Source organism: Mya arenaria, chromosome 8, assembly GCF_026914265.1.
Source record: "Mya arenaria isolate MELC-2E11 chromosome 8, ASM2691426v1".
Classification (NCBI taxonomy): Eukaryota; Metazoa; Mollusca; class Bivalvia; order Myida; family Myidae; genus Mya; species Mya arenaria.
The window spans coordinates 46,111,913-46,126,257 of NC_069129.1; the positions used below are offsets into that span (position 1 = coordinate 46,111,913).

General features: G+C 34.5%; 2 protein-coding genes across 2 annotated transcripts; both read left to right on the forward strand.

The window, feature by feature from the left end:
• The first annotated feature begins 1,111 nt into the window (after positions 1-1,111).
• On the forward strand, positions 1,112-4,468 carry LOC128242529 (kelch-like ECH-associated protein 1A). The gene is made up of 3 exons (XM_052959702.1): positions 1,112-1,422; positions 2,080-2,167; positions 2,382-4,468. Exons 1-3 carry the CDS (start codon positions 1,312-1,314, stop codon positions 3,728-3,730), a joined length of 1,548 nt encoding a protein of 515 aa, XP_052815662.1. The 5' UTR covers positions 1,112-1,311; the 3' UTR covers positions 3,731-4,468.
• A 3,542-nt stretch (positions 4,469-8,010) lies between these two features.
• Positions 8,011-11,409, forward strand: LOC128242492 (kelch-like protein 11). The gene is made up of 3 exons (XM_052959654.1): positions 8,011-8,300; positions 8,978-9,065; positions 9,297-11,409. The coding sequence occupies exons 1-3, from the start codon at positions 8,190-8,192 to the stop codon at positions 10,055-10,057; spliced, it is 960 nt and encodes a 319-aa protein (XP_052815614.1). The 5' UTR covers positions 8,011-8,189; the 3' UTR covers positions 10,058-11,409.
• Positions 11,410-14,345: the final 2,936 nt, after the last annotated feature.

Below are 14,345 nucleotides of genomic sequence, written 5' to 3' on the forward strand. Positions count from 1 at the left end.
TGCCTGCATGGGCCGGGTCCGATCTCTTTCGTGACAGGGGTCGACTGTCGACGTATGTAACCTTCGTATTGCCTTTTGTGAATTGTAAATATGTGATTTTAGCATGCGCATAAGGAATGTGCTAGACCGGTTCCGTTCGATTTACAACGGTATGCAGCTGCTGTAAGATATAGTATATAATGCGGCCAACGGTACGCAACGCCCCTCCTCCCCCCCCCCACAGGGTCTCATACATAAACATTCGGATTTTGGTTAGAACCCATGAAGGTAGTTGACGTTAAAACATGAGTCCTGACGCGAATGCAGTCGCTCTGGTAAGGGGACAATAAGTCCTTTTTTACCAGATAGTGCTCGTTAAAAGAGAATATACTGTGGCATTAGCACGCTTTCATGATTCTGTAAATTTCATTGCATATTGTACGTCTCCCAAATTCATGTTATCATCCTTTTATTAACGGAGGCCGACTTTTCGATATTGAAACACTTCGTCCAATCCTTCATCAATAATCCTGTTTTAAATGTTGAAAAGTCGCTTGTGAAAAGCGGCACAACTCTAGTATGAAACTATTAAGGTTAGGGCAACTTATCTTTACTTTGTAAGGCCAGTGTTTATCTAGACTGCTAGTTTAGGATAAAATATATTAAAGCTCTTTCGGGAAGGTAATGTCTGACGTCACTTCTAATTGAATGGATTCATGTACCCAGTATTGATTCCTTGGTATGTTTGGGCGATAAACAATATTTAATCATACAAGTAAAAATTTTCTACCCAAACTTAAAAATAAAAAAAACAGGAGATACATAGGAAACTGTTTTAATATAATTGTCTCAAAGGCGTCCTTCATTTTTTTGAAATCTATGGTAACATAAATATTGAACCATTGAAAACTTAATGTATTTCTCCCAATATTTAATGTCAAGTATATTTAATAAAAGTCAAAACCGTGGGTGTAAAGTATGTAAGAACACGCAAGTAAACATAGACAGGTTTATTTATTTAGATTTCTGACATCATTTCTTTATACATTTCATAATGGAAAACCAGATATCTAATTTTAAAAACACGCGACAGTGTGTGATTATGAAATATGCATGTATTTTCTGACCGGCATTTAAATACTTATATGATTCAATACTTCTTGTTTCGTTTTCGCATGTTCTATCATAAGGAGAATTTGTGTTCATATATGACGTACCTTACCTTTGCTAATTCATTTATGTTAAAATATCTCTGATATTTGAGGAAATATCTCTGAAATTTGAGTCATACAGAATCAAATGGAAATAAATTGATTTAATAACGATTTAAACATGGAGTATGAACAGGAGTATGAAAGGAAATATGCAAGTAGTACACTATTAAGACAAGTTAAAGAGCAAAACAAAGATTTCTGTGATGTACCCGTGCACGTTGGAACATGGGTAGGTACTTTCGTTTATATTGGACTGCTTGAATCACGTTTTTTTCAGTTTATGAAGATCCAAGTTTGCTTCCAATTAATCGATATATGTTTGCTGTTTTGAAGATTCCATTTATTTATATTTTTTAATATAACATACCTTTAATGTTACCATCAATTTAAAAATAAAATTGATAAAAACAGTGGACGTATTTTGGTACCGATACTCTTGGAATAAATCGGAATTAGACTGATAGAAAATATCGTGATTTAGAAAAACACAACAGTTTTTTTATATGATGTATCAGTCGCTTGTGCCAAGAAGTATATGAATAAGAGCGTTTTAAGATTATTTTTCAGTAATCTGTCCTCATTTACCAATTGCACACGTTGTTTCATTACCTTTAACATTTAATATTGATTTTTTTTTGACGTCTGTGTTCTACTAAATCAATGGATGCCTGACAGAATTGTCACCGAGTCGTTGATAAGTTCGAATGATACTTTATACTTGATTTAACAAACAAAAAAATCCTGTCCTACAACACAATATGTACACATTGCACGTTTGTATTTAGAATAACGAAGGTTTTCTTAGAAAATTTGCTTAAAAATGTAAATATGAAAAAAATGTTGCATAGTTGTGATATGAGAATTTTTAATGAATTGTATTTTACAGGTCAAACGATTCCACAGCTGCATTCTAGTGGAGAGTGGATTCTTCGACACGTTATTTCACACCAGCGAATTCAGGGAGCATGTTACAGGTACATACCATCATAAAAAATCCGCAGTCGACCTAGTTGAGTTATCTGTATGTTTACGTAACGAGTTCAATGTCAATAAAGGCTGTAGTCCACTATTTAAATGCGCATGCAGCTATATAGATAAAGCGAATCTATCTTTGCAGTTAAATATTTCGCATAGAAGAACAAAACAAATATCTTTTATACTTCTTGTTTGTTTTCCTTTATTTTGCAGGAGTCATTGAAATTCGAGAAAGAAGTTCAAATATTGTAGATGAAGCTATTCAGTTTCTTTATAATGTAGAACCTAACTTGAATAAAGACAACATTGGTGAATTTGTAGACATTGCTGAATTTCTCATGATACCACGTCTCAAAGCCTTCTGTGTGAAATGGCTTGAGCAAACCGAAAAGTCAATTACACTGATTGCAATCTCCCTTCCTTTATTCACACTCTACGATCTAGATGTTCCTTCTGTCAGCGACTATATCAAGAAGCACTTAATCGAACTCATGAACGGAACTGAATTACTAAACATTGATGCAAACTCATTACAGTATATATTGTCAGATAAATATCTGTCGTATGTTTCTATGGAAACCAAATTTAAATTCTTGATGAGATGGGTAAAGGAAGATTCTTTCAAGCGAAGTCAGTATTTCAACCCATTATGCGAACTAGTAGACTTCTTGAGATTAAGTCAAGCAACAATTACCTTGGCGAAACAAGATCCGTTGTTTGATTCGACAGAAAAAGTTTCTAAATATGAAGACAAACAAAAACACAGCGAACCGGAAACATATATGGCAATGATTGCGAAATGTCAAGAACACTGCAATGACAAAGATCTGATAATGATCTATGATGAACACAAAAATGAGTGGTTTCGACTTAATATTAATATGACATCCCCTATAAGAAGCAAGTACTTCACTAACAGTAACAATAAATCAACGTTTTACCGAGTCCGCGAAGATTCATTTAATGAACTCGTAATAGAGTTGTGTTCTTCAGATGGAAACATGGTTGTTCACAGTAGGATTATAGTACAATCATACGAGAACAAAGCGACAAACTGTAATGATCGAATATATGATTCCATATACATTAATGGAAATACATGTGTTGCGACACGAATTGATACCTTACAGGTGGAAAGTAGAGTGGCGGCAGCAGACTATGATAACGGGTACCACCAACCCTATGATGAACCATTAGATCTTACAGTTAGCTGTTCAATAGATGATATACAGGTCATGCAACTCTTGATTGGCCACATTGAAACGAATTCAGATACAACTATTCTCTATCCAATGTTTTCCATTAAATTGGATGACGATGACTTTCTGATAGACATGTGTTGCAATTCAAACGGTGATGTAGCCTTGCTCATATCAACATTTTTCTCGACATCTTTCTTTATTTACAATATAGGTTCGTGCTCATTGACACAAAATGAAATCGCTGTATTGGTTTTCAAAACGGATTTGCCATCGCCGATGAAAATGAAATTACTCTTGTCAGACATACGCAAGAAAGGAGTGATGTTCAACATTTCGACCATGAGCTCTTTCCTGATATGAAGATGTTTTCAACTGACAATGCAATTTATCGATATCAATACCATTCATGTGTTGAAAATTATTCATTAGATATGGCCACCATAGAGGAAATAGAAGAAACAAGTAGCTTTGACCACATTAATTGGAGACTATTGACCAGCCCTGAATTAAATGTCGAATGTATAAAGTCTGTAATTGTTTTGGAGTTACCTAACCATATTGATCGGTGTCATTTGCATTGCCCACATTGCGAGGAATTGCAAAGAGGACACAAAAGGAATTATTTTGATATGTGGTGGGAGTGTATTGTTCCCGACTGTCCAATGAACCAGTCTCAAATGTTATCAAATGAACAAAGCGACAGTGAAAGCGATATCATCACCGACGGAGTGGAAAGTGACCAATCATAATTTCATGTTTTTGCATGGTGAAACAAGATGTCTGTTTTTCCTTATTTATGTAGGCAAAAAATAGTAGAAATAGTGTCAATACACAGACGAGAACGAACGATGATCTGATCACACACACTAACATGATATAAAATGAACAATCTAACAATAACAAGTCGTTAAATAAAAATGACGAACAAATATATGCAGCGAGACGCATTCATTAGATTAATATCTAAACTCACATTGCATAAACTATTTTTATAAATGTTTCCAATCACCGGATACACGCCGGAAATCACAATGGTTTAAAAAGAATGACTATTTATCTGCACTTGCATTATATTTCATCATAAAATTTCTACATGTATTGAACTTGTCTACGTTTTCTGAAGATAATGCGTGCCCTAATTTGTGTATTGAGCAAACACTATTATCTGATTTCAAAGAAAAACGTTATTTATAGACAGAATACTAGTCTTATTACAAATATATAATACATTGTCGATATAATATATTTTCGATGACAAAAGCAACGGATAAAACTGTTCTATTAGTATGATTCATAGAATAGTTACGGGTTTGCAAATATAAAGCCTTTTAAATATGAAAAGGAATATCCGCTAGTACACTCGTTTCGCTTTATGAGATTCCAATTTCAATATTTCGTTTGTTAAATTGAATTTGATTTCAATGCAATTTGATTTATGGATTTAAACAATGTCTTCCACATTACAATGATGTCATTTACAACGATTGAAGCGGGGAACCAAGTTTAGCAAAGCTTCATACGACAGAGGTCGCTGTTAAATACTTACTTTTCCCTTCCGGTACGAACGTTAAATCACCTTAGGTGAACTGGAGGTTATATTATAATAATTATAATCGTTTCTCCTATATGTAATTCTAAACCTGGCCATTTTCCAATTTTTTAAAGGCATTTTTCGTAAACACAAACTGACTGGTAAATGCTTAACCAATACCTTAGCCAAATTAACCTTAACTACATGTCATTCATGGTCAGCCTGAAGCTAGCCCTTATTCGCTGGTACCAGGTGTAAGTCCTAGATGTGTCCTACGTAGTAGTACCCGGGCTTTGGGCGTCACATCACCTCCTTCTTATGGTATTTACCCCGACTTCGATGTCCATACACTAGCTTATAATAGCAAAATCAGCGGTCATTGACCCTGGTAGTCAATTGAGGTAAACCTGATCCCAAGTTGGCCCTTATTTGCTAGCACCATCTTTCAGCCCTAGATATCCCATACGTTCTAGTATCCAGTGTTCGGACGTCACATCGCATCCTAGTAGTAGAACTAACACCACCCGAAAGTCCACATACTGGCTTATAGTAGCAACATATGTGATTGATGACCCCTTGAGTCATTTTTAGTCAGCCTTACCCCTTGCTGGCCGTTTTTCGCTGGTTTCAGGCGTTGATGTCCCCTACGTACCAGTACCATGTATTTGGGCGTCATATTACCTCCTTTTAAGTTTGCATGCTCCCCTATTTCGTTTGATGATGTATAAGGCAAACCCCAAATGTTACCCTTATCGCTGGTTCTTAAGTAAGGTGTGGTCGTATATACGTTAAGCATAGAACAGTTTTGTTCTAACTTTTATTTAGCAATAAACCATTTAACAGTCTAAGTGCAATTATTATACTTATAGGCTGCTACGGTAATATAGTTTGTTAAAATTATATTTAAACAGTTTCTTATTGGCTGCAAACTCAGCGAGCAGTTATTTTTTTAACATTTTACCAGTTATCACCTGTTGATTAAAAAAGCCAATATTAGCGCACAAAACTTATGAATTCTGGTAGTCTAAAGTAATAAACGTGTTATACGGGATTCTTCCAATCCCTAACGTCTAAACGGGAATGTGCAAAAAACGGGGGTGTTTTAAAAATATTGAAATTGTTTTGTAGTGAAGTATTTTATGGTTGAAATTGATCATAAAGAGTTATATTCATATTTTACCATGTAAGTGAAATGTTATTTTGCACTAAACAAGCATTTAATGCATTAAAACAAGTTGTTTACCTTTCCAATAAAACGAAAGTTGACTGACACAGACAACAATTATGCGAAGGGGAACAACTCGATACAATCGTAATAGCTCGGCCTCCTCCGACAAAGCTTCGAGATAGACCTCGTTATACAATCGAAAAAATTACCGTCATTTTTGTTTTCAGAAAGCAAGTTCAAATATTTGAAAAACTGTATAAAATGTGTATTAAATTATTTTCAGAAACCCAATTCAAATAAAAGAAAAACGAATTAAAAGCTAGGAAATGCAACATCTGATTATTTTTTGTACGTTACTCATATAACCTTAACTTTAAGGGTCCAAAGTTCATTAAGAGCTCGATCTACGTCATATGGTACAACATTTTAAAAACATCATATTAGACAATAACACAGCTTTTAAACAAGTAACATGCAATTATGAAATACAGATATCGTAACGAATAACATGTAAGAATGTCATAAAGCATAATAAGTGACCTTGCAAATAATCCATGTTTGAATGTGAAAGCCTTTATGTATCTTTTTGTAAATAAACTCAGCCTTAACCTGCATTGCCCTTATTGAGTAAAATGCAACTGATTGACGATAAACGTGTGCATTGCAATTCCAAATTGTGACATATTGAACTTATCTTTATGCATGTCGCAGTTAGTTCTTTGACATTTACAATTAGTATTATCTCAACGACGATTTGTCCTGCATTTCACCACGCAGTGATTTACAGTTTATATACATGATTCCCACAATAATTTATTGTAATCACGTTCGGTTTTTTATTCTCCATCATTTTTTTCCATGAATGGTTGGATTGCAAAATCAAATCGACCGACAATGGCGTTTACTCATAATCTTGTCATATAATACTGTTGGAGAAAGATAAGCAATGATGAGCAATACGAAGAATTTGGCCTGTACGCGCACTCTCCAACCATTGTCCGCGTCCCGGCATCCGCATTTCTTATACATAAAAGCCATTTAAATCTCGTTGGATCTAGTTCATGAGTCTGTATCCGCATCCACATATGCATCTGATCTGCATCCTTCCGGTATCGTGCAGTGAATGTTTTTTAATTGCGAACTCGGACCCAGTACTGGCAGTCTTTGGAATAAAAAAGTATAAAGAACGTGGAGCATACTACTTGTTTACTTAACTGCGCAAAACACATTGTAATGCCATAAAGTATATCATTTGAGGAATGAAAATGTTATAAATTACTAAAACAACTTTGACTACATGGAAAAGTTACATGTTGATAAATATATTTATGATTAAGCATTCGCATTAGTAAAAGTAAAAACAAAACACTAGTAGCGTTTCGAGCAAACAAGACTATTAAAAAACGTAATTGTTCTCATGAAGTCCCGACTTAATATTACTGAAGGTCTGACACCTTAACACCGTCCTAGCTAGTAGTATTTGATCGGGATCGTAAACTTATATTATACGCGATAACATGATTACGTGATAAATGATATGAAACTATTACTAGTAGTTTAAATTAATGACCGACCGTATCTGCATTTTATTAAGAGTAAACAGTTGTTTTACTTTTAAAAGAAAAATAGTTATTCTTTTGACTCTTAGTTCATGCGTTCAAATTGCTTTCTTTATCAATTTATTTCCGGTTTGTCATTTTGTATCAATTATTATTTTCCAGTTTTCTTTACTGCCATGCATAATCAGGATCCAATACAACTTTTAATATACAATGTTTGCCCCACTAATTATAATCTTGTCTTAATTTATTTCCACTGGACACAAACAATGTAATCTTTAACAAGACTATTTACGCAATGAGTTGTTTCTAAATATAGCCTGGGACTTTTTCCAATGACTTAAGATCTATTTATATTTGAAAAACACCTTGTGGGGTTAAAATTACTTCTTGTTTCGTTAACAATTTCTTAACATTTGTGTATTTATTTATGCTTTAATAAATTTAGTATTGATTGGTGGCAATGAAGACTAGAATGGAATAAATTTAACTTCATTGAATTAACAGTCAATAGCGGTTACATGTCTGCTCGGAGCAGAAGATACGTTCTCTAACAACGGAATGGAATTTGAACAAGGATATGAACATACATATGTAGATAGGAAACTGTTGAAAGAAGTAAACGAACAAAATGCACATTTATGTGATGTACCGGTGCAAGTTGGAGGACGGGTATGCACTTTGGCTTTCATTATGTAACTATAATGAATATCGTGTATGTTTGTTTCAATTTATGTTAACTTTATTATTGCTGTCAGTTAACTACCGTTTTATAAGTTATATGGTGCCTTACCAAACACTCAAATAGCTTCTTTAGTAGGTGAGACTATTTGTTTCGATTTGTAGATATATATAGTTCCTACCAATTCTTAGAAATTGCTAAAAAAAGTAGTTAATGGGAAACAAGCATCCTTTCCCAGCGACATCGGCTGCTTTCATGGCATATACTATTTGTTAGTTTCTTTTATAACCAGTGAATTTAACCGTGCTGAAAAAGATTCCGCCTGGCACTACCATCCTAGATGAGTCAAAAGCAACATCGCGCCTCTTCGTTTTTTCTTCAACTGTATGATTTATGATAATAAAAGTTTGACATTTCAAGTTAAGGTGATTATAAATAATCAGCAAAAACGTTTTATTTAGAGGAACTTATTGACGTCGACAACTAAATAAATATTATACATGTCATGAAGCCAGGTAAGAACGTCGCACGGCCTTTTTGGTGAAAGGTACATACTTTCACTTTCTATGTCCATCTTTACACAATTAGTTTTTTAAGGTATGCAATATATTCGTATGCATGTAATAGTCTTATATATGAATATATTTGAATTAATTTGACTTCACAGGTCAGACGATTCCACAGTTGCATATTAAAGGAGAGTGGATTTTTCAACACATTATTTAACACCGGCAAATTCCGAGAACATTTCCATGGTATATTTAAGAATCTTTAAACTTTTAAAGTCTCAGAAAATGATGACGTTCTAGTTTAATACGAATTACCAAATTCGCATGTAAAGACAAGTACATGGTAACAAAATGTAGAGATTCATTTCTAAGCCTGCCTGTATATTTTTCGGTATAGAATTCTGAATTATGAGCATATCTATTAATATTTGATTGGAAGAAATAATCTCATTTTTATAACTGTCAATTCTATTTCAGGAGTCGTTGAAATTCGTGAAAGAAGATCGCACATTTTTGAAGGGGCTATTCTGTTTCTGTACAATATGGAACCTACCTTAGATATATACAACATTTGGGAGTTCTTTGACATTGCAGAATTTCTCATGATACCACGTCTAAAAGCCTTCTGTGTGAAATGGCTTGAACAAACCAAAAAGACAAACAATCTGATTGAAATCTGCCTTCCTATATGCACTCTCTTCGATGTTGATATTACTGCTGTCATTGACTACATCAGGCAGAATTTAAGAGAACTTATGAACGGAAGTGAATTGCGTTACGTTGATGTTAACTCATTGAATAATTTATTGTCAGATAAACATTTGTCGTATGTTTCAATGGAAATCAAATTTCGTTTTTTGCTGAAATGGGTAAAGTTTGATTTTTTAAATCGATTTCAATATTTTGAGCCGATGTGCGCTTTCATAGATTTCTGGAAATTAAGCGAGACAATTTTAGTCGCTGCAAAACAAGATTCGTTGTTCAGTTTGCTAGATGTAGTTTCTAACTGTGAATATGTACAACATTACGATGAATCCAAAGCTTTCTTAACAGTAATTACAACACATCAAGATCTCGGTCATGAGAAAGAGAACGTAATAATCTATGATGACATAGAAAATGAATGGTATCGTCTTAATATAAGTTTAAGCTGCACAGGACGAAGCAAGTACTTCACTAACACTATCGACAAATCTACGTTCTATCGTGTCCGAAAAACTTATCAAGCGATACAGTGATAGAGGTGTGCTCAGCTGATGGAAGAATTATAGACCATAGTAAAGTAACTGTGAATTCATACGAGGACCAAGCGAGAAGATGCAGTGATGGACTTTTTGAATCGATTTGTATCAGTGGCCGGACATGCGTTGCGACACACATTATAACAGTGGAAATAGAAAACCTAGATATGCCACATGACAATGATTCCGAAGAGAGTGATGATTCGTCGGGAACGGAAGAAATAACGGTAATTCAACTTATGATTGGTTAGATTGAAACGGATTCAGAGACCACTGTTCTCTATCCAAGATTTTCCATGAAAGCCGAAAACGATGAAACTAACGTTTGCTTACAGGCAGATGGCAATGTGGCCTTGCTTATATCAACATATTTCTCGACATCTGTCTTTATTTACAATATTGATTTGTGTGCCTTACGGCAAATTGAAAACGCTGAAGTATCGTCAGATTTATCGATTCATGATTGTCAAAACGGATTCGTCATCCCTGATCAATCTGATATAACCCTGATCAGAAATCCCCACGATACGAGTGATGTTCAACAATTTGAATCAGTTCTGGCTTTAGACTTGGAGTGTTCGTCTGACAGGAAGATGTTTGCAATTGATGATAAAATATATCGGTATCACTACCACTCATGTGCGGAAACTTATTCATTAGATATGGCAGTTATTGATGAAATAGAAAGAACACAAAACTGTACCTGTGTAGCATGGAGAGAGTTGTCTAGTCCTGAACTTACAGTTGAATCAATCAATTCGGTTATTATGCTAGAATTGCCTAAAAATGACGATCGGTGCCATTTGCACTGCCCACATTGTAAGCCATTTTCTAGAGGACGAAAACGAAGATTTTATGAAACAGAGTGTAATGTGTCTCACTGTAAAATCTATAAGTCTGCAATGTTGTCGGATGAACAAAGTGAACGCGAAAGCGATGGTAGCATCGATGGAGACGAAAGTGACTACTCATAAGTTGCATTTTTGGTTGACGTAGCTTTAACACATGTTATTGCGCCTTCTATTAAAGTCATCTGAAATGATAATTATTCTATTGAGATATATTGAACAAAAACTTATTACTTATTATCTGATCTCAACTAAACATGTTATGTATATACACGACCTAAGATATTACTTGTTAACCAATTCCAATGTTGACTTGTCAATATCATATTACACGAATGTCCATTCCAATTTTAATGTATGAGCATGTTTAAAAGATATCACATTATTTACAGATACGTGCGTACATAAAGCAAATCCAAATTTTTTTAAAGGAATGTCTTAATGTATTTTTTTTTGTATTTATTTCCTAATGTATGACCAGTGGCATGACAGGTCGCGCGTCTGCTATGCTTGGACCAGTGAATCATGCGGATTAGTCGCACAACTGGTCGACCGCACACTTTTTAGAAGAAAACCATCTTTGATTGTAATACCAATAGAGTGGCTCTTGTTGTACTATTTATACGAAAATGGTATGAATTGGACTAAAGCGTTATACCGCAAGTTTGAAAGGGACAGCAATTAAAAAAAACACAATGAAAACTACAGGGACAAGAGCCCAGTAGCCGAAGTTAAAGGGGCACTGGACAAGAGCCCGAACGACACTTAACCAGAGACACAAACATCTTCACACCATATACACACACTGGTGAGTCCGCACAACTGTGTTTCAATTGAAATGGTTGTATATGTTACATAAATTAAGGATAATGTAATGTCAAACAATGATCTAATTTGTCATTGTTGGACGCGAAACTGTACAAAACTTCCAAGACTAGACGTAATCATACTATTATCATCCGATGACTTGCCACATTCTGGATATATGTAGTTAACGTTGGTCAGCAGTATGACCAAGACGTACGCCCAGTTGTCCGACCATTGCGAAATACGCGACTGGTCCTGCTACAGGTTTTAAGTTTGGCAAACATTGAGGTGTTGAGCAGAGCAAACTGTCGCAAAAACTATGACGGCTCTATAGCTATGGCATATTTTCTCTTCTATAGTTTAAGGAGCTAAAACTTGCAACATAGTTATTCGACGTTAAGTTTTGAGCAAATATTTCTTCAATCTCCTGACGCTTTTCGATGTCAGGCAACCTAAGCTACGCGTATTTGAGTATAGATACACATTAGCCAATATTTGTATGGCATTTTGGACTGCACTCGTATGAAAATATTGAAGCTGTCACTGGCTTAATCATTATCGACGATAGATTTAATGACCACCGGTCTACACAGCTAGGGGAATCCAAAATACATTTAAAAGAATCCGATATACAATTTTGCAATCTATTGATGCTTGGTGACCACGTATCATCTCGTTGTCATTAACTGGGGTTTATATGTTCCAGTACCTGAAGATAATGTACGAATTATAATAAACATTATATCATATTGTATATGATATTACACACACGCTTTTTTGGCGTTGAATGAGTGTACAATAGATAAATTCGTGGCCGATCCCAGTTGAAAATAATAAAACCAATGAAATATCACTGATAAACACAATCACTACATAATTACGGGTAATTTTCAGCATAATCATATTTCTTCATAAAAACATATTTGGATTTATTTCGCCGTTATTGATGCCTTTTAAAAACATTTCTCATCCTTATTAGTCATATTTTACAGATAATGTCCTCTGATTACAACGAAATCAGATATTTATAAACATGAAATTAATAATTACTAAATTTAAACTATTCCAATACAATGACGTATTGTTATACTTTTCCAATGAGATAAGAAATATATCTTACTATTGAAATGTAATTGAAGAGCATAATTCATAGCTCACATTACGTACGTGTCTGCTCGTATATAAAGCAAATATTGTCAAATAAAAATAATGTCACAGCGTACTTAATTGTAGATCTTCTACATCAACATCTGTTTGGGTTTCGGTCTAACATTATTATCGACGGATACCAGACCAAGAAACGGGTGGAACCGGGTACACAGCGAACCCCGGCTCTGTTTAAGTATTGACAATTGATACGGCATGTAGTGGTTCTTTACAATGGGCATGCATTATTTTAGGAACTGATAGTAATCAATTAACGACATACTATCACATTAAGGAAGTATAGATAGCAGCGTTTGAACCCTTTATACAAACACTTTAAGAGATAATCATTACGATTATGGCCATAAACATCGAAAGAGGACATGACACTAGTACAACATTTTACATAAAAGCTGACTACCAAAAAAGAGCAGTTTAGGATACTGATACCACAATAGGGCTTGTTAAAGCTATGGCTATTTTGTTGCGTTATCTTCTTGTCTCTAGTAAGGTACATGTAGGACCTAAGTTAGGTCTTTATCTTGATTCTCTTAACATTATCATCGTTAGTTATTGACTGTAGTAGTATAGCGGACTTTTCATCACTGGGTTCCTGGCTTGATTCCAGCACGGAGGTTCATCGATGATACATACTGCCTATCTCAAACTTGGTAATTAAATGGTTCATTATAACATGTTTATGATAACGTTTAAAAGATTTTACACTATCTCCTCTAAAAAGATTGTAAGAGATTTTGATAACCGTCTCAGCAATGAAATGTAAATTAATCTAGGCAAAGAAAATCAAAAGTACTAGTTATTACATCGCTGAATAGGTTGTTTACTGAAGCAATAAAATGCTAAGTGGTTCTCGTTTACTTCCTCAAGTAATGGTCTGTTATGTTCTATATTGATTAAGCTGTATACATTTTAAAGTTTGTTTAGCTGTAAAACCTCGTTTGTTATCTCGCATGCCAATATCAACTATACTTTAAACACATAAAACTTGAGCTCAGGACCAATAATTAGGAAAATCGTGACTTTAGACCTTTCGTGAACATGTGGCCTGGGTTCGTGCAAAAATTACATTTAGTAAAACGAAAGTGTCACGAATAAGAAAACTGTATGTACAATGTGCATTGGTGAAACGAAAATATTCCGAATAAAAACACTACATAATTTTTTTCTATAAAACAGTATAACACGCTAAAATTGAAATTCCAACATATTGTGTCGAACTTAAGGAATGTTTAAGTAATGTTTGACAGCCCATTAATACAAAATAGAATTTTAAAAACAATATTTCTTTCTTTACATTTGTAGACTGTCATGTCAAGGAAAACATTCGACATTTGCAAAAATATTGACCTGCGGGGTCATCCGGGATTGTCCCTGCAAATTCTCATTTGTAAAGAACAATCATGATAGTAGGTAAATTGTATAGAAAGAGGCAGATCACTCAAATAGTCCCCACATGGCTTTTG

Excerpts from the sequence above, each read along its gene's own strand:
- LOC128242529 (XM_052959702.1), top strand. The coding sequence starts at position 1,312 with ATGGAGTATGAACAGGAGTATGAAAGGAAATATGCAAGTAGTACACTA. Across the intron at positions 1,423-2,079 it reads CCGTGCACGTTGGAACATGG|GTCAAACGATTCCACAGCTG; the intron begins GTAGGTACTTTC and ends TGTATTTTACAG. Across the intron at positions 2,168-2,381 it reads ATTCAGGGAGCATGTTACAG|GAGTCATTGAAATTCGAGAA; the intron begins GTACATACCATC and ends TTTATTTTGCAG.
- LOC128242492 (XM_052959654.1), top strand. The coding sequence starts at position 8,190 with ATGGAATTTGAACAAGGATATGAACATACATATGTAGATAGGAAACTG. Across the intron at positions 8,301-8,977 it reads CGGTGCAAGTTGGAGGACGG|GTCAGACGATTCCACAGTTG; the intron begins GTATGCACTTTG and ends TTGACTTCACAG. Across the intron at positions 9,066-9,296 it reads ATTCCGAGAACATTTCCATG|GAGTCGTTGAAATTCGTGAA; the intron begins GTATATTTAAGA and ends ATTCTATTTCAG.